Source organism: Miscanthus floridulus, chromosome 10, assembly GCF_019320115.1.
Source record: "Miscanthus floridulus cultivar M001 chromosome 10, ASM1932011v1, whole genome shotgun sequence".
In the NCBI taxonomy this organism is placed as follows: Eukaryota; Viridiplantae; Streptophyta; class Magnoliopsida; order Poales; family Poaceae; genus Miscanthus; species Miscanthus floridulus.
Window position 1 is genome coordinate 91,876,701 of NC_089589.1, and position 23,699 is coordinate 91,900,399.

The 23,699-nt window shown below is 42.1% G+C and overlaps 1 protein-coding gene across 1 annotated transcript; it reads right to left on the reverse strand.

Moving 5' to 3' along the window:
• Positions 1-5,940: 5,940 nt before the first annotated feature.
• LOC136489026 (uncharacterized) lies at positions 5,941-6,630 on the reverse strand. The gene is made up of 2 exons (XM_066485775.1): positions 6,512-6,630; positions 5,941-6,310 (listed from the first exon to the last, which is right to left on the reverse strand). The coding sequence occupies exons 1-2, from the start codon at positions 6,628-6,630 to the stop codon at positions 5,941-5,943; spliced, it is 489 nt and encodes a 162-aa protein (XP_066341872.1).
• Between the last annotated feature and the right edge of the window lie 17,069 nt (positions 6,631-23,699).

Below are 23,699 nucleotides of genomic sequence, written 5' to 3' on the forward strand. Positions count from 1 at the left end.
TTGCAATTTATTCCCATTGATGTACAAATTGCGTTGGCATTATCCATACCAAACTTCTTGAGCATGTCTTTGATATACTTGTGAAATGTCCTTGTTTGATTTTGGTAATTGAGTGACAATCTAGGTGGACTAATATGTGTTTAAGTGAAATACATAGTTGATTAGTCCATAGGAACACTTGTGTGGGCAACACATGTCATGGAGGTGGAAATGGCTTAGATATGTTGCAAGGCTCACACATGTGATGAAGGAGCTCATTGCATATGAGACATGACATGGAGTCATGTGACTAAGGTGGAGAAGATCAAGACAAGACTTGGCTTGATGGGCTGGTTATAAGAGTAAAGGCAAGTTGAGGACTTGGCACTAATGGACCGAGGCAATGGTGAAAAGCAAGTGAGGTTAAGATCGATGAACCAACAAGGTTACGTGATATTATGAAGTGGATCATATCATTTGTGATATGGTTGGTGCATGTGTTGCATCAACAATGGAGGAGATGGAATGGAATGTGCAAGGCAAAGGTATAACCTATATGGCATTTCATTTCATCGGTCATAGGTGTGTAGAGATGTTTATGGCTGGGTTTAGGATAGATGGGCTTACTATCAAGAGGGGCAAACTTGTTTACATATCGGTCATCTAGTGCCACTCGAGTGATCTAACTTTGCATCATTACTAGGATCGAGTGGCGTGGCAAGTTGAGTGGCTAATCATTTGGAAAAATGATTGTGAAATGCTAACACACATACACATAGTGGTGTACACTTGGTGGTGTTGGCACATTTGCAAAGGAGAAGAAGTTTGAGTCGAAAAGGAGGTTATCAGGCGTGATCGGGCGCTACAACAGTGACCGGACGCTAACACAATAGTGACCGAACGCTACTAAAATAGTGACCGGATACTAAAGCAACATGCGACACACACGGTTGGGTGACCTGACGCTGCGTGAGTCCGGTCTGTGGTCCGATCACTAAAAATCGTATCTAAAACCTCTCTGTTCGCGACCGGACTCTAGGGACGTCGTGTCCGGTCACTGGGATAGGTGCATCCGGTAATTAGGAGATGAGGTGCGAGTGACGTAGCTATTGGAGTCCAACGGTCGACTTCAAATGCTAGGGACATGTGGTGTCGATCTGAGGACCATACTCTATGACCGGACGCTGCAACAACAACCGAACGCTATTACAACAAACCTCAGAAGCTATTGCAACAAGCACCGGACGCTACTGCAACAATCGATCGGACACGTCTGGTGCTATTGGCAGACAGTCCGGTCAATGCGCAGTCAGTCCAATGAAGGGGTATAATGGCTCTATATTTTTGGGGGCTATAAAACCAAGCATTGGCTGGCCTTGGGCTGGTTGCTGAGCACACTAGAGCCTTGGTGGCTTATGTGGTGGTGCTTGGGAGCCCTCTAACTCACTCATGCGTCGTAGTGTTTATCCAATCAAGTGAGAGAGCAATTCTAGTGTGATTGCTTCATGAGGTTGCATAGAGTGGCACTAGGTGATCAAGTTGCAAGCCAGTGGTGCTTGTTACTCTTGGAGGTTGCCACCTCCTAGATGACTTGGTGGCTTATGACTCCATTGAAGCACGTGAGAAGATTGTGCGGTGCTCTAGAGGAGGATTTGTGAGGGGGATTGTGCTCACCCCACGGGAATCGCGAAGAGCAACTCTAGTTGAGCGTACCATTGAGCTACCCTCACTTTTAGGGTAGGTTCTTACGGTGCCCGACGTGTGGGCTTGGCGGGTGATGTCAATTAGCCACCGAACCATTAAGTGAGCAGTCGACACAACGGGGACTAGCATGTTGGCAAGCACGTGAACCTTGGGATAAAATCATCGTGTTAACCTTGTCTTCCCATTGGTTTGCATCCCCTTTACACAAGCTTGTATTTACTTTCATATGCATTGTGCTTGTGTAGTTGCTCTTGTAATTAGTTGACTTGTGTAGTTTGCTAGTTACCTTCTTGCTTTGTAGCGTAGAAGTAGCTCCCTTGCATGACTAATTCGGTTTGTGTAACCTTGTTAGTCACATTGCTTAATTTATGTAGCTAAGTAATTTGCGCTCTCTAATTTGGCATTAGTTGTCTTGTTATTGAGCATTGCTAGTGAGCTTAGGTGGCTTTGTGCTTTTGTTTACTAGAATTGTGTAGGAGCTCCCCTGGTTGTTTGAGTATTAGTTGTATAGGTTTGTGTGGCCTTGCTAGTAGAATTGATTAGGTGAGCTCTATCTAGCCCGACACCTTTGTTGCCTAGTTAGGATCTTTATAAGGTGCTTGAAAACTTAGATATAGGGGTGTAGTTTTGGCTAGACCGATAGTTTTAATTCCACATTTGTTTTGGTTAGCCGGTGCGATTAATTTTAGAAAGGACAATTCACCCCCTCGCCTCTAGTCCACCATCTCGACCCTACAACTTGCCTTGACTCACAAATGTACCATTTTTCATTTACTTGATTTGAAGACCAAGGAAGTAACCCAGCTCTCCAAATCATGGACATCTCAAACTCATTAGCCATCATCTTCCCAAACTCTTCACAAAAGCCTTGATTGGTTGATCCAAATATGATGTCATCAACATAGATTTGTAACATAAACATGTCATTTCCAATCTTCTTAGTGAAAAGAGTGGTGTCAACCTTTCCCATCTTGAACCCCTTGAGAGGAGAAAATCTCTCAACCTCTCATACCATGCTTTAGGTTCTTGTTTCAATCCATACAATGCCTTTCTTAGCTTGTAAACATGGTTGGGTTTCCTGTCATCTTCAAAACCTAGCGGTTGCTCAACATAAACCAAGTCATTGATGTAGCCATTCAAGAATGCACTCATCACATCCATTTGATAGAGCTTGATATTGTGGGCACAAGCATAGGCTAGCAAGATTCTAATTTCTTCCAATCTTGCAATCGGGACATATGTTCAAAGTCAGGACCTTTCACTTGAGTGTAACCTTATGCTACCAATCTTGCTTTGTTCCTTACTACTATCCCATCTTGATCTTGCTTGTTTCTAAAGACCCATTTGGTTCTAATCAAATTATGGTTTTTTTGTCTTTCAACTAACTCACATACTTGATTTCTTGTGAAGTTTTCAATTCTTCATGCGTAGCATTCACCCAATCAACATACTTTAATGCCTCTTCTATCTTATTTGGTTCAATGGATGATACAAATGAGAAGTGCTCACAAAATGATGCCAATCTAGATCTTGTTTGTACACCTCTAGAAATATCTCCAATTATAGTGTTTAATGGATGATCCCTTGCAATATTTGTTGGTTGGAGTATTGGAACTTGATTGCTTGCACTTGCTTGCTCATTGGATTGATTCACTTGAGATGACACTTGATCTTGCACATTATCACGAGAGCCACATGTACTTGCTTGATGTGTATCATCTTGCACATTTGAGTTAGAGAGCACTTGCACTTGATCATCTTCTTTATCTATCACTTGTCTAGGTCTTAATTCATCAACATCCATGTTCTTCATGGTATTTGATAGTTGAATGCCTCTAACATCATCAAGATTCTCATTTTTATCTTCGGAACCCTTGGTTTCATCAAATTCAACATCATGAACTTTCTCAAGAGTACCACTTGTCAAATTCCAAACTCTATATGCTTTGCTAGTGGTTGAGTATCCAAGCAAGAATCATTCATCACATTTTTTGGCAAACTTTCTCAATCTAGTGCCTTTCTTCAAAATGTAGCATTTGCAACCAAAAACCCAAAAATATGCAATGTTGGGCTTTATACCATTCAAGAGCTCATAAGGTGTCTTCTTTTTCAATGGGCGACAATAGAGGTAGTTGCTACAATAGCAAGCCGTGTTGATTGCTTCAGCCAAAAAGATTGACTCGCATTATACTCACTAAGCATAGACCTTGCCATGTCAATAAGTGTTCTATTCTTTCTCTCAACAAGGTCATTTCATTATGGAGTGTACTTAGCCGAGAATTGATGTCTAATTCCAAATTCATCACATAAATCATCAATTCTTGTGTTCTTGAACTCACTACCATTGTCACTTCTAACTCTCTTGATGGTGTATCAAACTCATTGTGTATGCCCTTGACAAATGATTTGAAAGTTTCAAACACATCATTCTTGTCCACTATAAAGAATGCCCAAGTGTATCTAGTGTAGTCATCAACTATCACAAAGCCATATTTATTTCCTCTGATGCTAGTGTATTATGTTGGTCCAAACAAATTCATGTGCAACAACTCAAATGTCTTGCTAGTACTCATTATGCTCTTCTTAGGATGGGTGTTTCTAACTTGTTTTCCGGCTTGACAAGAGCTACAAAGCTTGTCCTTCTCAAATACCACATCTTTCAAGCCTCTAACAAGATCATGCTTAATCAATCTATTCAATTGTTTCATTCCAACATGACCAAGTTCTATACATAACCAACCCATGCTAGACTTAGTGAACAAGCAAGTTGACAATGGAGTTTCACTAGCATTGAAATCAACCAAGTATAGATTCTCATATCTAAAGCCTTTGAAGATCAAATTAGAATCATCTACATTTATGATCTCTACACCATCTACTCCAAATATGCACTTAAATTCAAGATCACATCATTGAGCCACGGATAGCAAATTAAAGTTCAAGCTCTCAACTAGCAACACATTGGAAATGCTCAAGTCATTGAATATTGTAATCTTATCAAGCCCCTTAACCTTGCTTTTGCCATTATCACCAAATGTAATACTATCATAACCATCATTGCCATTGGTATTGAGTTGAACATTCTTGCATCACCGGTCATGTGTTGAGTGCACCCACTATCAAGAACCCAATGTCTTCCTCCGGCTTTATAATTGATCTACAAAAGAAGATCAATTCTTTTTAGGTACCCAAACTTGCTTGGGTCCTTGAAGGTTAGTGACTAAGCTTTTTGGCACCCAAATAGCTTTGTTCTTTGAGCCCATAATTGATGTACCAACAAACTTAGCATGCACCCCATTAACACTCTTGGTAAACAAATAATAAGAATCAAACTTAATTGAGGATACATTCGCTTGTGATTTCTTATTCTTGTAATATTGCTCTACATGCCCAACTTGCTTGCATCTATTGCAAAACAACCATTACCCTTCACAAAACTAGTCTTGTGAGTAGCAAAGGTTGCCTTGCCTTTCTTGGGGGTATAGCCCAATCCCTCTTTGTTGAGAGAAAATCTTTGGCTACCCAAGCACTTTAGCAAGCGGGCCTCACCACCATAGGCATTGCCTAAGGCGCGAGTGTGCTCATTGACCTCCTTCTTTAGGGTCTCATTCTCAACCATTAGTGAGGCATCACAAGTGAAACCGTCACTAGTAGATGAGGTAGAAGTGCTACAAGAAGGGTTAGTGAGAGAAACAACAATTGTCTTGTAGAAAGATTCATCAATAATATCATAAGTCAAGCATACGTCACATGTTACAACATGCTCCTTCTCATTTTGCTTAAGAAGAGTGGAATGAGCCTTTTCAAGCTTTTTGTGAGCATTGCTAAGCTTCTCATGGGCTTCCTCTAGCCTCTCATGAGATGCATTGAGCTCATCAAAGGCTTGCTTAAGGGCTTTTAGTTCCTTACGCAAGTCTTTGCATTCCCTTCTCTTAATGTCAAAATGCATCCGAGCATCTTCTAACATGTCAAAGAGCTCATCCTTGGATGGTTCATCCTCATCATTGCTCTCACTATCGCTTCCACTACACTCATCATTAGATTTTACCTTAGTGGCCTTAGCATGAAGCATGTTGATGGAGTGTCAAAGAGCGAAGGCTTCTCATTGATAGCAATGCTTGCAAGAGCCTTCTTCTTGCTTGACTTCTTATCATCATCACTATCATCATCATCACTTGAGGAAGCATCACTATTCCAAGTGACCACATATGAACCTCCCTTCTTCTTGTTCTTGAATGTCATCTTGCTCTCTTTTTTCTACTTCTTGTCCTTCTTCTTGCTCTTCTTGCAATCATCATCATTGTCACTATTGTAGGGACATTGAACAACAAGATGATCCTTGCTACCACTCTTGAAGCACCTCCTTTGGTCATCCTTGTTCTTGGATGATGACTTCTTCCCTCTAGCTTGATAGCCCTTCTTCATCATGAATTTGCCAAACTTCTTCATAAAGAAAACCATCTTCTCATCATCATCTTTATTAAAGCTTGAGCACTCATCTTCACTTGATGTTTCTTGCTTTGCCTTGCCCTTGGAAGATGATGCAGCTTTGAATGTCACTCTCTTCTTCTCATCCTTCTTGTCATCTTTCTTCTTCTTGTTCTTCTCTTCTTTCCCATCATCATCTCTATAAGTTTCATCGGTCATCACATCTCCCAACACTTGGTTTGGTGTCATGGTGTCCAAATCGCTCCTCACTAGAATGGTGACCAATGTGCCAAATCTTGATGGTAAGCATCTCAAGAACTTGTGGATGAAGTCCTTGTCTTTCACCTCTTCACCAAGTGCTTTAAGATCATTGACAAGCACGTCATCATCTCCAGCACACTCTTCATTCTTCATCTTGAAGCTTGCAAATTTCTCATTGAGAATGTATGCCTTGGCGTCCTTCACTGCTTGAGTGCCCTCAAATGATTCCTCCAACTTCTTCCATGCCTCATGAGCCATCTCAATGTTCTTGATTTGATCAAATGTTCTCTCATCCACGACATCATGAATGGCACTAAGAACAATATCATTGTTTTAGAGTAATACTTCTTCGGCCACAGTGGGATTCTAAGGATTGGTAACCTCAATCTTGGTCTCCACCACCTTCTACACCTTTCTATTGATTGACTTGATGTAGGTGGTCATCTTTGCCTTCCAATATGGATAATTTGTGCCATCAAATTAGGATGGTTTCTTGGTGTTATTGATTTGAGCCATTTTGACAACAATATTGTTAAGCCTCAAATCACAGTGACCATAGCTCCGATACCACTTGAAATGTCCTAAATGGCTAGAGAGGGTGAATAGCCTATAAAAAGTTCTACAAAGACACTAGAACAAATTGTTAGACAACTAAATGGTGAAAAGCACCTTGCTCTAGCTCTACTCAAAAGGCAAGCCACCTACCAATAATTCTAGTCAATTATGATCACTAGGCACTCAAAAGCTATGTCGCTACTTTCTACACTAGTTGAGCTAGCAAAGAGCTAATTACAACTAAGAAGCTAAGCTACACAACTAGCTATAACTACCATAAGCACTACACAAGATAAATACACAAAGTAATGGAAGAGAGTGGTAGAGGAGATATATCGCCGTGGCAAGTGATCAATCAATGAATACCAAAGAATGCCAAGGAGACAACGAACACAAGATGAGGATCCACAAGCCACACGCAATCCACTAGAGTTGTCTTTCATGATCACCCACGAGGAAGGCACAAAAACCCCTCACAATCACCATGATCGGAGCCGGTAACAATCACCAATAGCCACTCAACGATCCTTCAATCACTGGGCCATCTAGGTGTCGGCAAACACCAAGAGTAACAAGATCTCCACTAGCCCAAATCGCTCAACTAGTGCCACAAGATGCAAGACCACTATGCAATGCACTAGAGCCTCTCCAATCTCACTCAAATGATGAAATCAAGTGTGCAAGTGAGTTGATTGAGTTTGCTCAGCTCCCAACGGGTGTACTCAGGTGTGGGAAGTGCCAAGAGAGTGCCTAAGGCTGGCCACCACCTCTATTTACAATCCCACCAACAAATAGAGTCGTTACCCGTTTGGAGCAGTTTCCACGGGGCACCGGACATGGCGATGCGCCACCAGACAACACTAGTAGAGAAACGACCTTTGATCCAGCTCAAAATTTGGCTTTAGTCCCGGTATTTTTCGTGCCCGGGACTAGAGAGACCTTTAGTCCCAGTTTGTAGCTCCAACCGGGACTAAAGGTCCCTGCCCAACGGCTACTGCGGCAGGCTTTTGCTGCAGATGACCTTTAGTCCCGGTTGGAGCTACCAACCGGGACTAAAGGTTAACTTTTACTCCCGGTTGGTCCCTCCGACCGGGAGTAAAAGTCCCCTCCCAGCTAGAGGCTCCGTCCAGGACTAGAAAGGGACCTTTAGTCCCGGTTTCTGTCTCCAACCGGGACTAAAGGTCCCCTCCTATATAGCCCTTCTTCCTCCCCGAGCCCGAGCCACTTCAAGCTCAGTGTGCTTGCTTCATCGTCGGCCTCTCTTCTTCCTCATCGCCGGTAATCACAAGATTTCTTCAATTCCTCCATCGATTCTTCGGTTCTAAAGGTTACCAACTTTATACTCTCATGTTTCATTAGTAGCACATCTCATTTTATGGACTAGATATATGTGGTTTTTTTATGGTGGATTTTTTTATTTGTAAGCCATTTAAGCTCAAAATCACTTTAAAGTTTGCATATTTGGATGAAGGAAGGTTAAAGTAGTTATTCAAAACTAGTATTCAGCTTTCATTTCTAGCATGCATAGCACACTTCATGGTTTAGAGATATAGAGAATTTTAGAGTTTTTTTAATTTTATTTGTTTATAAAATGAGAAATTTATATTATATTAAAAATGAGTATAGAGAGTAGATGTCAACTGCTTCCGGGTCCTCGGCCTCTCATCGGGTTCCAAAGCGACTGAGGCCGGACCTCCCTCTCAATGCATGCGGCAAGTGTGAGGAGAAGATTGTGATGGAGTACCGGGTGATGAAGGAGTGTCCCAACAAGGGCCGTATCTTCTACAAGTGTCCGGATCGCAATGTGAGTTATTTTGTCGCATTTGATGATTATGGTTAATTTATACTTATTTTCATGATGATTGTGATTAAAGTTCTAATTTTTTGTTTTAATTTCAGTGGGATGGCACTGGATGTTCAGGCTGATACTGGGAGGAAGAGTATGTTGAACATGTGCAAAACTCTCTTGCATAGGCGGCTACGGCGGCTGATGAGGCAGTGATCCTGCAGAAGAAGCCCATAGATGTTGAACAAACGCATGATCTGTCTATTTTAGTTGGGATTGGTCATGAAATCCTTATGCTGCTGAAGTGCATTTTAGCTTTAGTTTTTTTAGTGGTAGTTGGAATTGTCTACATTGTAGCGAGACTTTCATAAATTAATACCTTGTGTGGTGGCATGCATGTCGTATAATTAACTAATTATGTTCTAAGTTTTAATATGGTATGTATGTCATGTAATGTAGATGAGCCGACATTGGATGTAAAATACTGATCGCCGCTCCGAAGAGTTCATTGAGGGCGTGCATTCTTTCTTACGTGTGGCCGAGGCAAACAAACGCGATGGTTTTATGTGCTGCTCATGTGCCATATGTAAGAATTTGAAGGAATATGCTAGCTCAAGGAGTCTTCATTCACACTTGTTGAAGTCAGGCTTCATGCCAAACTATATTTGTTGGACGAAGCATGGAGAAACCGGGGTTGTAATGGAAGAAGGTGAAGAAGAACAATGGGACGATGATGACATTATTGCTGAATATGGTGCCTTCAATGAGACTGCAATCAGGGAAGCTGAAGAAGAGGTAGTGGCAGAAGATGAGCCCGCTGATGATCTTGGTCAGGCCATTCGTGACGCACAAAAAGAATGCGAAAGTGAAAGGAGAAGATCAAGTTTGAGCGTATGCTAGAGGATCACAAGAAATTGCTATACCTAACTTGTGATGCGGGACAGAAAAAGTTGGGTACCACACTGGAATTACTGCAATGGAAGGCAAAGAATGGTATATCTGACAAGGGATTTGGGGAGTTACTGAAAATCCAAAAGAAGATGCTTCCGAAGGATAATGAATTGCTCGTCACTACGTACGAAGCAAAACAGGTAGTCTGCCCTTTAGGATTAGAAATCCAGAAGATACATGCATGTCCTAATGACTGCATCCTCTACCATGGTGAGGAGTACGAGAAGTTAGATGCATGCCCGGTATGTCATGCATCGCGGTATAAGATCAGGCGAGATGACCCTAGTAATGTTGAGGGCGAATGTCCCACGAAGAAAATCCCTACCAAGATTATGTGGTATGCTCCTATAATACCACACTTAAAACGTTTGTTCAGAAACAAAGACCATGCAAAGTTATTACGATGGCACAAAAAAGACCGTAAGGTAGACAATATGTTGAGACACCCTGCTGATGGGTCCTAGTGGAGAGCAATCGATAGAGAATTCTCGGAGTTTGCAAATGATGCAAGAAACTTAAGATTTGCTTTAAGTACGGATGGTATGAATCCTTTCGGGGAGCAGAGCAGTAGTCATAGCACTTGGCCTGTTACTCTATGTATCTACAACCTTCCTCCCTAGTTATGCATGAAGCGTAAGTTTATTATGATGTCAGTGCTCATCCAAGGCCCAAGGCAACCTGGCAACGACATCGATGTGTACCTGAGGCCACTAGTTGAAGAACTTCTACTTTTGTGGAATAAACCAGGTGTACGTGTGTGGGATGAGCACAAATAGGAGCACTTTGACCTGCGAGCATTGTTGTTTGTAACAATCAATGATTGGCCTGCTCTAAGTAATCTTTCCGGACAATCAAATAAGGGATATAATGCATGCACGCACTGTTTCGATGACATTAAAGGTATATTCTTGAAAAAATGTCGAAAGGTCGTGTACCTTGGCCATCATCGATTTCTTCTTGCGAATCACCCCCTAAGAAAGAAAGGTAAGCATTTTAAAGGTAAGGCAGACCACCAGACCAAGCCGGGCAACCAAACTGGTGAGGATGTACTCAATATGGTCAAGGATGTGAAAGTAGTATTTGGAAAGGCACATGGCAGTGAACCTGTTTTGAACGACGCTAATGGTCACGCACCCATGTGGAAGAAGTCCATATTTTGGGAGCTACCCTATTGGTAAGTCCTAGAGGTCCGTAGCGCGATCGATGTGATGCACCTGACGAATAATCTTTGTGTGAACTTGCTAGGCTTCATGGGTGTGTATGGGAAGCCTAAGGACACACTTGAAGCACGATAGGACCTGCGATGTTTGAAAGAACGAGACAACCTACATCCAGAGAAGATAGATGATGGACGCCATTACTTAAGTCCTGCCAGCTATACTCTTAGCAAAGAAGAGAAGGAAAGCATGTTTGAATGCCTAGCAAGCATCAAGGTACCATCTAGATTCTCCTCGAATATAAAGGGTATAATAAATGTGCCAGAGAAGAAATTCCTAAACTTAAAGTCCCATGACTGCCACACGCTCATGACACAATTGCTTCCAGTTGCATTAAGAGGAATTCTACCTCCAAATGTACGTCTAGCCACCGTGAAGCTATGTGCATTCCTCAATGCAATTTCTCAGAAGGCAATCGATCCAATGGATCTAGCTAAACTACAGAATGATGTGGTTCAATGTCTTGTCAGCTTTGAGTTGGTGTTCCCTCCTTCCTTCTTTAATATCATGACACACCTCCTAGTTCACCTGGTCAAGGAGATTAGCATTCTCGGTCCTGTGTTCCTGCACAACATGTTTCCCTTTGAGAGGTTCATGGGAGTCCTAAAGAAATATGTTCACAACCGTGCTCGGCCAGAAGGAAGCATCGCCAAGGGCTATGGAACAGAGGAGGTAATTGAGTTTTGTGTTGACTTTATTCCCAACCTTGACCCGATTGGTGTTCCTGAATCGCGACACGAGGGGAGACTAAGTGGAAAGGAGACACTAGGGAAGAAAACATATATTGGTATGCAGGACAATTATTTTAATAAAGCACACTACACAGTTCTGCAAAACTCCTCCTTGGTGGATCCGTATATCGAGACACATAAAGAGTTGCTCCGATCCGAGTTTCCAGGGAAGTCTGAAGCTTGGATTACGCGTCAGCACATGGAAACTTTCAGCGACTGGTTGCGAAAAGAATGTCAGGGTGATGAGAGTATTGATGAGCAACTGTATTTGTTGGCTAGGCAGCCATCATGGCATATGCTCACATACAAAGGGTATGAGATAAATGGGAATACATTTTACACAGTAGCCCAAGATAAAAGGAGCACCAACCAAAATAGTGGTGTCCGCATAGATGCCACCGACCCTAATGAAAATAAGCAAACATATTATGGCCGCATAGAGGAGATATGGGAACTAAACTATGCACCTACTTTTAAGGTACCTTTGTTCAAGTGCCAATGGGTAGGCGACTGGAGGCGGGGTAGCAGTCGACAACTAGTATGGAATGACAACCATGGACCTCAACAATATTGAGTACAAAGATGAACCGTTCATCCTTGCCAAGGATGTGAATCAGGTGTTCTATGTCAAGGACATGTCTACAAAACTGAAGAGAGGGAAAAACAACAACAACCCAATCAATGAGCCAAAGCGCCACATAGTTCTTTCAGGGAAAAGAAACATCATCGGAATTGAAGACAAGTCAGACATATCAGAAGATTATGAAAAGGATGACCGAATTCTACCGTTCACAGTGAACAAAGACCCAAGCATCTAGCTAAATGATGAGGACACTCCATGGTTACGGCGCGATCATAACAAAGGGATATACGTTAAGAAGAAGTTCACTACTATGCCCGCTTGATATATATAGTGTATTCATATTTCTGTCGTGTATTCATATTTTCTACCATTTAAATGAATTTTCTGCTTGACGGTGGATTTCCTGTGGAGAATGTGTGATGAAAAAACAAATGATCAACGTCAATAAGATGTGAAAACTAATTTCTTGTTGAAAAGCAATAGTTTTAATTATTTTAATTAAGTAGTACATTTTTGCATGGTGAAAATTATGATTATTATTTACACTATGTTAAATATTTATACGGTAAAACAAAAGAGTTTAGGTTACAGATTTTTCTTATGTACAATAATGCAAAACCAGGTCCCGGAATTCTTTTTGTATTTTTTTGCTAATATTTTATTTACTAGGCAATTAACAACTCTCTACATATTTATATAAAAGAAATATATAAAAAAAGAAAAACTTCTACAAACTGGCGGGAAGCCAAACTGCAGCCCACCTTTACTCCCGGGTGGACCAACCACCCGGGACTAAAGGTCAGACCTTTAGTCCCGGTTCTAACCATCACCCGGGACTACTAAAGATGGGCTGCGTTTTCACGGGCCGCCAAAATCCCCTTTACCCCCGGGCCGTGGCTACACCCGGGACTAAAGGTCAGACCTTTAGTCCCGGTTCTAACCATCACCCGGGACTAAAGAATCTTTAGTCTTAGTTCTAACAATCACCCGAGACTACAGGTCCCCTTTATAAACCACTCCCTTCTCCCTTAGTTCTCTTCCTCTCTGTCTCCGCCGCCTTCTTCTCCAACCAGATCTAGTAGCCGCCAAGCCTTCTTCTCCGTCGCCTCATCTTCTCCAACTGGATCCAGCAGCGCTGCCGCCCCCACCGGCCCTATGCGCACGCGCGCTTCTTCTTCGGCCGACCAGCGCACGCCTCGCGTCGTCCTCGTCCCTGGCCCACCTCGCCCCCAAGTGGTTCAAGGTTCTTCGAGGTGTCTATCTCCTCCAATTCATCCCCTTCTTCATCCTCCTCTTCGTGCTATGTTTGAACATTGAAGCCCTCGTTCTTGTGTTAGATCCGCGAGACGCAGTCTTCTCCAAGATCCGCAGTAGGCCACAGCATCTGTATTACGGCACGTCTTCTCCAGGTTTGGCCCGGTCACCCTCTTCCTCTGCACTCTCTTGCTGCTCAATGAATGTATCAGTGCCATTGATCAGTGCCGTCGCTCAATGAATGGCCAACTCGTTGATCAGTGCCGTTGCTCAATGAATGTATCGCTTTGATTTGGTGCTAGCTAGTAGCCTTTGCAATTGGTGCATACTTCTGTTTATATGTTAGGCTCCTTGGTGCTAGAATGTGGGCGACTAAGGCCATGAATCATACTGATATTTATGCTTGTGTCTGGCCCTATGTAATATGTATTTGCATGTGCGTGTCGATGATCAAATTAAATGGCAAAGAGGTGTACCACTGTTATTACCGGTCAATCACCCATGCCACTTGAGGTTGAGGGTAACAATTTAGCTAGTCTGCTACTTTTGCATGGCGATATTTGATTTCACCTAAGCATACTTACTGCTCTTAAGAGGCAAAGCTCGGCAAAGCTCGAATGGATGGGCTTTCCTGCAGCCATATTTACCATCGGCCTGTAATGAAACATATTATTACTGTTTTTAGTAAAGTCTAAGTCTCTGACATGTTTTTTGGCTGCAGGAGCTAGACCTCACGTTTGACACCTTGGATGTTGATGTAGACTAGGCCCGATCTTCCGAAAGGTATGATAGCGTCGATTGGTGGAGACTCGACGTTCACGATCTAGGCTTCGAACCAAGACTGATTTGGACCCTCACAACCGTTACACCACTGCTCCGTTGGTTATCAACCATGTGAATGCGATTGACCTCGTCGAGAAGGCTTTCCTGCAAGTGAATCGAGAACACAAGCAAGAATGAGATAAACGCAATCTGAAATTGCAAATAAATATGAGGCTTATGATAATGAGAAAGAGTTCAAGTCTTTATTCGAAAGGACTAATCGCCACAGGCGAACAAGATCAAGAACTGGGGCCCTGGTTCACAGCAAGTGGCCTTGGCGGCGACAGTTGCAGCAAAATGATGTCTGTTTCACGAGGAAATCAAGAACTAAACAAAACCCAAACCCTAAGGAGAGCGACGGCTGCTATTTATAGAGTCTTGGGCGTCACCCTCCCTGGACGCTCCCCCTAATGGGCCCAAACACGATACATGGTCCAACGGACCAAAAGACGGTGTCGCAGCACCCTGGCAGATTCTGGACGCTGACTTGTTTCGATGATTCCCGTTGATTCCGAATGTCTTTTTACGTGAAACCACTTGGATTGACTTCCTTATCAAATTAGCTTTCCAACCATATGTGGATCATCAAAAAATGGAGTCTGGATGCGTCTTGGGTGACCTGTTTAAGGCAGACTGGTCCTGGAGGCCGAGGCAAACTCGAACTTGAGTTGCTTTGGGACTCCACCTCGAGGACTCGAACCGAATTAGCCTTGGACCTCCTTCTTGACTTGGATAGCCTTGCTGGCCTCCTACCCCTCCATACCATGTGCCAAACATGGTCATATGCATGGGTGTCATGTCCTCATCATCTTCCCCTTCTTGACGAAAAGTCATCATCGGCGTCGATTGTGCTTGAAACTAATCCTGCACAACATAAAGGAGAACGGGGTTACGAAAACAAAGGGAACTGAAATAATTGTGAGAAGGAACATGACCATGTTTCCAAGTTTGTAGCTTGTCATCTCGCATAAAAATTTCAGCAAGCATGTAGACTCCATGATCCGAATGCACACGATGTATGTCAACACTATCCTGCAAAAGATTAGAACTAACCAAAGACAATGCAGGAATAAATGATCTAGCAGACATAGGTAGCAACCAACAATGCTCCCCTTCTTGGAAGTGAGCCTGTTTCTTTAAGGAACATGAGAAAATGTTTGTATGATTATGGTTGACCTCTAAACGATCATAATCTTGTACAACAAAAGGAGAATTCATATTACTACGAATGTATACTCGATGTATCATATATTGTCCCTTGTTGTTATATTTGCCAATAACATGATATGTATGTTTAGAAAACCAAGGCAAATCAACATATTTAAATAGGCTCTCCTCCAAACAATCTAGGTTACACAAAACATCAAATTTAATGTAACCCAAAGTATGTAAAGAAGACAACAGTTTGAACTCATCAGTTTTAGTAGCAATATGAATAACATGTTTATTTTCAGCGCAAGTGGTTGGTTCCAAAACATGTAAAACTGAAGCATCATCAACCAATTCATCTTTATCACAAGGAACATCAAGCAAATTATCATGGGACAAAGATAAATCAAGAGAGGGTTCCACTAACAATTGCTCTATGATAGCATGGTGTGTGGAAGAATTTAGTACATTAAAACAATTCTCACCTTCTGTGAGTGTAGCATCATGGGCATTACCTATGTTTTCAGCAGGAGTAATAGGTGCATTGTGAAGTGATGGTTCTGAATTTGCATATGAGGTTGTGAGCTCCTCATTTTCTGTCACGTCATCCTCGCTCTTTTGTACATTGTCCTGCAAAAGGTTAGGCATAGCAGGAGGAATAACAAGAGATTGATCTAGTTGATGCACCTCATCATTTGAATTAATTACAAGAGATGGATTAACAAAATTTTCTCTCATAAGATCTTTCATATCATTTCAAGTTTGAGGTTTATCAGAAGGATCTAAAGACTCCCACCAAGATAAAGCAGAATGTCGCAAAACACTAGATGCATTTTTATCTTCCTCCTTGGACACATAAAGCGAGTAGCAAATATGTTATCTATGATAATTTCCCACTCTATATACTCATCAGCACCTATACCATCATAAGTCGGTGGATATGAATAACCTGTCATTGTTAGAATCAAACAAGAAAACACATAAGTATATATTTTCCTATGAACTACTATAGGATGTGGTTAAGGAGTAAAGTCACACACTCTCAAGCGTCTTACCACGGTCTTACAAGTGCTCTTACCAAAGCAACAGGCGGTGCAATCGATCGATGACTGTGATACCGTTGTAGCTTGAGTGTAACAGTTGCAAGGTGAACCTGTACTTGGTTAGAAGAAAGTGGAGCTTGGACAGGCACAATATAGTAGCAAGGAATAGCAAAATTCATAACTGAATGGCAAAGCTGAATAAGTATCGCAAGTACTTATCTTAGTTGCTGGCCTACTCACGTTCCAAGTACCAGATGTATCAAGTGATGTGAACAGCAAGAATATGATTAGGAACAAGGTAAAAATCAGCACACGCAAACACAGCTCAAATGGCGTTCTCTATGTGCTCTAGATATTGTTTCTCTTTTGCTCCTCTCCTTTTTCTATTTTTTAGGGCTATTGTTGTTTTTTTGAGAAATTTCGACTTTTTCTTTTTATTTTTTTGATATTTTTTCTTCACTTAGGAGCACAAAAGAAGTAACCACAGAAAATATGAGCTTAAACAGGTGAAAGACGTGGCCTGTGGAATTTTTAGAAGACGAGCTCGAAATCGACAAAAACCTTGTGACCACGAAAAGAGAATCTTGTGACCAGTTTTTGACCAAAATAAAAAATCTCCAACCCCAATATAATGGGGATGGACGGATCCGAAATTTTTTTTGATCAATTTTGATATATGGAACGTCGAAATCCGAGTTCGTATGCTAAAACTAGACCAGTTTTAACAACGGGCTCTGAATTAGAGGACAAAACGGAAACAATGCGCGCAAAATTGGTCACGACAGTAATGATTTGATGGAAACAGTGAAGACAAGTGTAGAAAAATAGATGGCGTGGACTAGGGTTTGATGGATACAAAGGAAACTGAACAAGACTTGGAGATGTTCATGGATTATGATGAAAAACAAAGGGGAAAACACAAACTGCACTAAAAAACGATCTAAAACCAGCAACCAGAACTTGACCTAGGGCACAAACTCAACAACACGAAATAGAGACGAAATTGTACGGCACAATGAGGATATAGGACAGGGAATATGTGATGATGTATATTTTTTTGGCTTTTTGTGGACTATAGGTAATGCAAAAACAGTAACAATCTAAAGGGGAAAATAAAGTTATACCTAACGGGCAACAATGTCTCTGATACCACTTGATGTAGACTAGGCCCGATCTTCTGAAAGGTATGATAGCGTCGATTGGTGGAGACTCAACGTTCACGATCTAGGCTTCGAACCAAGACTGATTCGGACCCCCGCAACCGTTACACCACTGCTTCGTTGGTTATCAACCACGCGAACGCGATTGACCTCGTCGAGAAGGCTTTCCTGCAAGCGAATCGAGAACACAAGCAAGAACAAGATAAACACAATCTGAAATTGCAAATAAATATGAGGCTTATGATAATGAGAAAGAGTTCAAGTCTTTATTCGAAAGGACTAATCGCGACAGGCGAACAAGATCAAGAACTGGGGCCCTGGTTCACAGCAAGCGGCCTTGGCGGCGACAGTTGCAGCAAAACGATGTCTGTTTCACGAGGAAATAAAGAGCTAAACAAAACCCAAACCCTAAGGAGATCGATGGCTGCTATTTATAGAGTCTTGGGCATCACCCCCCTGGACGCTCCCCCTAATGGGCCCAAACACAATACATGGTCCAACGGACTAAAAGACAGTGTCGCAGCACCCTGGCAGATTCTGGACGCTCACTTGTTTCGACGATTCCCGTTGATTCCGAATGTCTTTTGATGTGAAACCACTTGGATTGACTTCCTTATCAAATTAGCTTTCCAACCATATGTGGATCATAAAAAAATGGAGTTTGGATGCGTCCTGGGTGACCAGTTTAAGGCAGACTGGTCCTGGAGGCCGAGGCAGACTCGAACTTGAGTTGCTTTGGGACTCCACCTCGGGGACTCGAACCGAATTAGCCTCGGACCTCCTTCTTAACTTGGACAGCCTTGCTAGCCTCCTACCCCTCCATACCATGTGCCAAACATGGTCATATGCATGGGTGTCATGTCCTCATCAGATGTGAGCCACCGCCGCCACCATATATAATCCGTTTATGATGGATTAATTGCTCCAACCTTTTGTAATCGGATGGATGCGTGTGCCAAGCCCTCGTGCTGGCAATCTTGTAATGCGATTTTGCGTTGAGCCATCGAGCTCAGTGGAGCACGGGCGCGGCCCGGTGTCTCATCGTTTCCTCCTTTTTGCGTGGTAGCTTATGATGACGTCGGCCCCCAGATCCAAGACGTTCGATGGCGTCCGTGATGTTGTAGTAGCAGGGCACGTAGTTCTCGTACTCGAGCGGGCATACCTCCGCCTCCTTGGCGCGGACTAGTTAGAAAATTGTAGAAAATCTGTACTAGTTGAACTTGCGGGCCATGTTCATCTCGGCTAGCATGTTCTCTGCTGAGCGGTAACAGACGTCAAGGAGGAGCTTTGATTCTACGAGGGAGAGCGGCAACGGTCGTGGAAGACCGTGTTCCCTTCCTCGTAGAATCGGAGCTTTTCCGTGGCCAAGTATGGTGTCGTCCGGTGGAGAAATGCCTACCGAGATGATCACGTAAGCAAGGTCAACTAGTACGGAAGCTTATGTGATCTTAGAAGATGTGTGAGGTCATGAGAGCGTGTGTTTTTTCTCAATTTTGTCGAGCAAGTCACTTAGAATTAATTTTTCCATGAAACGCCCGTGAGCTCGCCGATGTCGAGCAGGTCACTTAGAATTAATTTTTCCATGAAATGAAATACTTAGAAATCATGCCTTTTATTTTTTAGAATTAATTTTTCCATGAATTGAAAAACTTAGAAAATAGTTAGAAAATTGTAGAAAATCCGTACTAGTTGATCACGTAGGCGGACCGTGTTCATCTCGGCTAGCATGTTCTCTGCCGAGCGGTAATGGACGTCAAGGAGGAGCTTTGATTCTACGAGGGAGAGCGGCAACGGTCGTGGAAGACCGTGTTCCCTTCCTCGTAGAATCAGAGCTCTTCCGTGGCCAAGTACGGTGCCGTCCGGTGGAGAAATGCTCACCGAGATGATCACGTAAGCAAGGTCAACTAGTACGGATAGTTATTTATTTAAACATGTTTTGAGCTAGAATTTGATGGATATTTGATAGATATAGTTTTTATTTTTTATAGATATATCTAGTGGTGTAAAAGCTAGATGGCTGCCCCGAGAGACAACATGGATGAAGAAATGATGGATATTATCAACACCGGCACTCAATTGGCCGATGGTGACCAGCAGGATGTAGATGACGGAAGTCAATACCTGGCTCTTGAAGATAACCAAGAAAATATTATGCAAGAAAACACTGGCGAGGTATATATATTATATATATTTGAATATTATATATATATTTGAATATCTATCATCTATTATGTGTACACATGATATTTATTTATTCTTTTTTATATGTAGCCCTCTGGATCGACGACCACAACGGCGAAAAGCAAAAAATATTCGAGGCCCGAAAAAGCTATTGGAGGGGCGCTACATAATATCGGAATTCAATATCGAGACAGGCGAACCACTTGGTCCACATGTAAGGAAATTCGTGCAACACTGTGGGTGCCTTGTAAGGGACAGACTTCCAATCAGTGCCCACGAATGGAAGCAAAAGATCAACGAGCCTCATGTTAGTTTTGTCTATGATCTTGATAAGAATTTAATTTGGGATGATATCCTTCAACATTTCACGTTGCAAGCGGATGATTATGATGCTATCAACGATGATGAATTGAAGGAACTAGTTCGAAAGTGGGCTATGAAGAAGATGGCCACACAATTTCAGACTTGGAAGAAATCCCTATACACGAAATACGTCAAGAAGAACCTAACGCCCAATTTCAATACTAGTGGCCCGCTCGCGAAGTTGAGGCCCTACTGGAATGATTTTGTACAGTACAATACATCGAAAGAGGGTGAGGAACGGGTGAGAAGGAACCAAGAGAATGCCCAACATAAGGTATACCACCATGGCATGGGATCAGGTGGCTACGCGACTGCCATTCCCAAGTGGGAAAAAATGGAAGCGGACATTCTTGCCAAGGGTATCACACCAGAATCACTCAATTGGCCCAAACACGCGAAGAATTGGTTTTTCGCTCATGGGGGAAGACTGGACCTAAAGACCGGGAAGCTGGTTCATGGCCCAAAACTCGAAAGAGCAACACAAAGATTTTCTTATGCTCTACAAGCTAAAGCTATTGGTGCGTTCAGGCCTAATAGAGAGAAGGATGAACTGACGTATGCCATCGGGACTGCTGAACACAGTGGCCAAACGAGAGGTTTAGGACGAAACATTTCTTGGGAGCGTGGTTTCTCTAACGACAGAGATACCTACAGAAGCCGGCAGAGAAGGAAGGATGAGGAAGCAGCGCGGATCAGCAGGTTGGAGGAATATGTTCGTGAGTCATGGGAGGCGTTGCTTCAAGCACAGGAGCGCGAAAAAGACATGCAAGCTAGAATGCAGGACAAAATCATAAAGCAAGTGCAAATAGCAATGAGTGCCCAAAGGCAGGCATCAGATTCAGGAATCAACATTAATATTAGCCCCCCTGATCAGTTGAAAAGCAGCTGCACTTCCACGGAGTTGCCAAATCAAGATGACGCAATGCTACATTTTCCCGTGGATGACATCACTACACCGTTTACATCATGTGAGCTACATATTCCAAAAGGGAATGCCACATTCATGGTGGCTCTCGGTGTTTTTTCTCCTCCAGATCCTACCAAGACACCAAGAATCCATGGGGCAATAATACCACCTGGATATGTTAGCGTCTCAGTGGATAGAGTTAACAAAGGTTTTAGTGATCTGACTCTTGACATTCCAGGAGGTGATGAGGAGAAGACTTTAGGAGAAGCAGAGAAGACATTCATACTATGGCGCAAGCACTACATCATTATTCCTGTGGTCTCTAGTCCACCGCCGCTTCCTCAACTGCCAGACAATAGGTGCGGACAAAAGTGAACGAAATAATTTTTCACTAATTTTCTATTGACATGCATGATTAATAATAACAATTTCTTATACCTAATTATTCTTTTTTGTACTCACACAGCAGGGCCTTCGGCAACCTAAGTCCAATTATTCAATCTCCAAATCATCATAGTGCTTCGGGCAATGATTATGCAACGCCGCCACCGCCGCCACCTCCAAGGAGGTCTCCAACGCCTCCAAGGAGGTCTCCAACGGTTGCCCCGCCTCCCTTCATGACCAAGAAGCAGCCAGCTCCTAAGAGGTCCTCCCCACAAATGAAGCCGTTGGCCCACCAGCCGACAAAGAATAAAGCCTCCTCTAATCCAGTTATTCTCCAAAAACTAGCTTACGAGAAAAGTGAAAAGGAATTAAATATTGCAGTACAAAAAGATGTGAGCAGTTTCTTCGAAAAAGTAAGAAAGAAACGAGAAGCGAGAGAGAACCCAGAGAAACCGTACTTCTACCTACCTCCAGATCTTCTAAGAAAGAAGGTGGACCAGAAAAAAGCGGGAATCTCAAAAGACCCTGCCAAAATCGGACTACGACCGCTCTCTCACCAAGTCATTTGAGGCGAAGCAGAAAAAGACTAGAGTAGGGAAAGGTGTTGCACAACTTGGACAACAATCGCAACAATCAGTCCCCCTCTTGTCATTCGTAATGAATATGGTTCAAACTTAGACATACTGGACGTCGATTTTGAGGACCTGGCTTGGTTTTACGAGGATACCAGTTTGGACCTTGCCCAAGTGCTCGCTGAAGGACCATCTGCTCCAAAAGTGGATCCTTAGAAGAAATTTAAACATGGAAAGAGTCTATACAACCCTGAGGCCTTAGGTGAACTGGGTACGCAAATGTACCTGCTAAACAAGTGGTACATGGCGGCGTGTGAACGGGGAGAGACCTTTGTTTCTATCAGAGTTAGAAACCAACATTACTTCCGTGGCGATGACGTTATATATGTCGAGTTTTCAGAATTACACCAACTATGCCACCTGGACTCTCTCGACAAAAGTCTCATTAGCTGCTATTGTCTGTAAGTGTGATTATTTTCTACTATTAAAGTGTATATATATAAAGCTACATGTATATATATAAATTATATATCCTCACACTATATTTTTATATATGCAGATATGAGATGACCGAACTCAGAAAGAGAAAGGATAATGATGTTGGTTTCGTTGATCCAAATGTCGTATTCAAATACCCTAATCCCCCGCCTCAATGGAAAGTTGAACTCGAGAAAAATCTCATGAGGTTCTTAGTGAACCAACAAAACAAGGACATACTCTTCCCCTACAACTTCAAGTGAGTGTTAAATAATTAATGTTGATCATATGGACATTTGTTCAGTTATTTACTTACTAGCTAAGCTATATATATATATATATATATATATATATATATGTTGACTCTAGTTAATATCGATCATATTTGTGTATAAAAACATATACAGCAATCACTGGATATTGATGATCATCGATTTGGCCAATAGTCGGTTGAGCATCTTAGACTCATTAAGAAAAGAGCAAAGTAAGTACCAAGACATGATAGATATTATCCAAGGGTAATTTGGTCTCTCTAGCAACTATATATACCCTGATCTCTTAACTGCAATAATTATTAAAGGCCAAATTAATTTTTTATGTTATTGGGCGCAGTGTTTGGAAAAATTTCATTGAGGAACACCACATGAAACATTGCAAAGCGCCACTGGATATAATCTCACACAAAGTAAGTACTAGCTACATATATATATATATATATATATATATATATATATATATATATATATATATATATAATTCAATTAACACCATGCATGCTTTCAATTCACCGGATTTTTTTTCTCGTAAAAGTGGGTTCTGAGGCAAGAACAGGGGAACAACTACTGCGGATACTATGTTTGCGAGTTCATTATGGCGTACTTAAAAAGAACTCCTGAAGAGAACATCAAAGTACGTTATATAAATATATTCATATATTCACAATTTCTTTTATTGCTCATATATATATAAGTAATCACGTGACCAACACATATATATATATTAATACTTTTCCTTTAACTTTTATTGAAGACTCTATGGTTGAAGGAAAAAGTCATACGACGTGACCAACTAAAAGCAATTCAAGAGACCATAGCAGGATTTCTTAATGACCAGGTCCTAAACCCCGCCGGCGAGTTCTATAATGACGTGAACGAAACATGGAAGCTAAACCAGATGGAGTGAATTTGTTATG

Coding starts and splice junctions, on each gene's coding strand:
- LOC136489026 (XM_066485775.1), bottom strand. CDS start 6,630: ATGGCTCATGAGGCATGGAAGAAGTTGGAGGAATCATTTGAGGGCACT. Junction 6,311..6,511: donor TTCAAGATGAAGAATGAAGA/GTGTGCTGGAGA, acceptor TGAAACTTATAG/AGATGATGATGGGAAAGAAG.